General features: G+C 46.4%; 1 protein-coding gene; it reads left to right on the forward strand.

Annotated features, from left to right (window-relative positions):
- Positions 1-825: 825 nt before the first annotated feature.
- GSTUM_00010286001 (uncharacterized protein) lies at positions 826-2,088 on the forward strand (the record flags this gene model as incomplete). XM_002841191.2 has 3 exons in its annotated part: positions 826-966; positions 1,051-1,440; positions 1,528-2,088. 3 exons carry the CDS (start codon positions 826-828, stop codon positions 1,897-1,899), a joined length of 903 nt encoding a protein of 300 aa, XP_002841237.1. The 3' UTR covers positions 1,900-2,088.
- Between the last annotated feature and the right edge of the window lie 858 nt (positions 2,089-2,946).

A 2,946-nucleotide genomic window follows, 5' to 3' on the forward strand; every position in this document is an offset into this window, starting at 1 on the left:
GGAGAAATTGAGGTAAAAAGAGTTGATACGGAGAACAACTTGGCAGATATATGTATGAAGGGATTGATTAGGGTATTATTTGAAAGTTTTCTGGTTAGGTTAGGAATGGAACCATAGGGTAAGTGTTGGAAATTACATTATTCTTTTCCTATCCGGTGATGGGGCTGTGTTGGTCATGTGACCAGCCACATGACCGAGTATGTATGCTATTGTATTCTAGCATTTTCTAGAGATTTCCTTGGTATAAGGCAGTGCTCGTGTAATGATAAAGGGGTATATAAAGGGAAGGTTCAGCCCTGTTCTTAGAAAGAGTGTGCAAGCTTGGATTAATCTTTAAGTCTTCAGATTTTATTGTGGTTATCATTGTTACTTCATTATCACAACAGTTAGTTCAATAGAGACAAATATTTTCAAATATCCTTGGTGATATTAACATGCTAAGTTTCGGGCGCGGTCTGGAGAGTCGCGGAAATCTAGTGACACCTGATGGGGTGCCTGGTGATCCTATTACGCATGGGAAGTTGAGTGATGGTGACTTGGCATTTCACGTTCGTGACTTTTACGGACTGGATTTGCATTCGGTGTCTCGGGCTAGGAATCATGGCCAGAGAGGATGGTTTGGTGTAGGAGTGGGCTTAATAGTCTTGATTTCTTGAAAAGATTAAAGAATCAGGTAATTCGTGTTAACGTACCGGTTATGGCTGTTAGGGTCGCTGATTGTCTCTCTTTTTTTTTTTTTTAATAAAATAGAGATCGAGTACCAGTGCCCAAGGACGTGAGATCGTCATCCGCGAGACTACACCGAGCACAATCGCAGCGGTTTTTATGAGTCAACTAAGAGATAGCCAGGATTCTTATCAATACTGCGAGAGACCGCATGATGTATTGGCCCTGCGCCGGCATATTATTACCAACAGTGAAGACCGATTCTTCCATCACAGCACCTTCAGTGAAGCCAATCGTACGGTAGGTACATACATGATAATTATTACCTTGTTGGTTGGCCCTATGTTATGCATTTACTAACTGAGCTTTATATACTAACCACAGACCTGGTTGACGACCCTCTCCTTCTACCAAGTCCACCGATCCCGTCCTAGGAAGGACAGCGTTCCACCCGCAGAAACCGGTGTCTTCACAAGCGGTTTCCCAACACACGATGGCGACGACAAATATATCCGTCAGGATAAACTTACTTTCTCTTTCACATCTATATCTGGGGATTGGGAAAACGTCCACCTGAGTCCGCGGGAGAGGAATTTCTGGCAGCTGATTGCTATCAACCCTCCACGGACACATTGTTTACAGAATGATATTGCTGGGATAAGCACGCAGATTGGGCCGCTTTCGTTAAGGTCTTGGGTTGAGAGTTGTCTTGATGGGATAAGGGAGAAATGGAGTGAGGTTTTAAATGAGCTCGATAGGCAGATTAGTGTCACGGTTGGTGTATCTACGCCCCATCAACCCGGCGCGGGCACCGCAAGTACAATCTCAGCTGATAGCGTATTTATGCTATTTTGTACTTAGAACTCGGTCCTATTTGAAGAAGAGGAAAGGATAAAATTCTTATTTGATGATGAGAACTTCAATAACTCGAAACGTTACTTCTGGGCGCTGCAATCCCTGAGGGTATTTTCGGAGACTATGGAGGAAACAATTCAATTACTCCCGTCTATGTTTGAAAAGTTCTACATCCTGGGCGTCAACACGCAGAGGCGGGAGAGTGGTTCTGATATACAGGCGGTGCTGACTATGGAGGAACTAAATCGTGAGATGTGTGATATTGCAGCAAAGCATGCGGCTAAATTTCAAAAGATCCGCAATCGTATCGGGAGAAAGCGGCAGGAAGTCAAGGGGCTTAGTGACGGGCTGAGTGAGACCCCATCTCGGAGGAGGTAGAGCGGCGACATTAGGTTTTGTGTGTGGTGGTTTTGTGTGAGTCTTAGTACTAACTACGCTATGTAATGGCTCCGACAGCTATTCTCCGCATCCTCAGTAGCAGAAGCCCGCCTCGCCGCTATCCAAAACAACAACATCCGCCTCTTAACGCTCTTCTCCGTAACCTTCCTTCCTATGACCTTCATGACCGTAACTACCCCTTCCCCCCCTCTCCTCCCAAGCAACTCAACCTACTAACAGCGGCCCAGTCAGTCTACAGCATGCGGGTCCTCCCCGAAGCCAACATGTTCTCCTTCATAATCTGTCTCATCCTTCTAACAACAACAACCCTCTTCATAGCGGTGAACCTCAAGATCCTCGGTCGACTACCCTACAGCCTATACGACCGCTGGACCGACCACCTGCAATCCCTAATGCTAGGCGATAGATTTGAAGACTCCCACTGGAAGGAGCGCGGCAACAAGCTCCGCCAGGCGGAGAGATCCAAAAGGAAGGAGCCCCCTGCAAGCAATTGGTGGTACCTCGGGTTCATATTTGTGCTGCTTGTACGCTTGCATAAGCGGTTTTGGCGCGCGGTACGGGAGAGACTAGTCGCAGTGTTTGCGGCGAACTTGAGTTGGGGGAGCGGGGCACCACGCCCCCCGCCGCAACCGCCGTCACCTAGAAGGGGGTACCCCACTGCATATGGGAGAGTGGCTCGCTCGGATATTCTATATAATGCGTTTTTGGGAAACAGGAGGATGGAGGTTTTGGCGGATCAGAAGGCGAAACAGATCGAGGAGTGATTTGAATTTGAAATTTTCCCCAAGGCGGGGGGGGGGGAGAAATATAAAAGGATAGAAGGGGCTTTATCACCCGTTGAGTCTCTTCTTTTTTACATATTGTTTATAACAAACAACTTATATGGGTATGGCGATTTTGTTATTTTATTTTTTCTCAGAGAGTTGAACAGGAAGATGGATGGGAATACCATACACATATGTATCCTGCGTGTGCATCGCTTTCATCAGTTAATGGATTATGGTTAAACCCAGCTATGATAAGTGA

The sequence above is a fragment of the Tuber melanosporum genome, assembly GCF_000151645.1.
Source record: "Tuber melanosporum whole genome shotgun sequence assembly, scaffold_69, strain Mel28".
NCBI lineage: Eukaryota > Fungi > Ascomycota > Pezizomycetes > Pezizales > Tuberaceae > Tuber > Tuber melanosporum.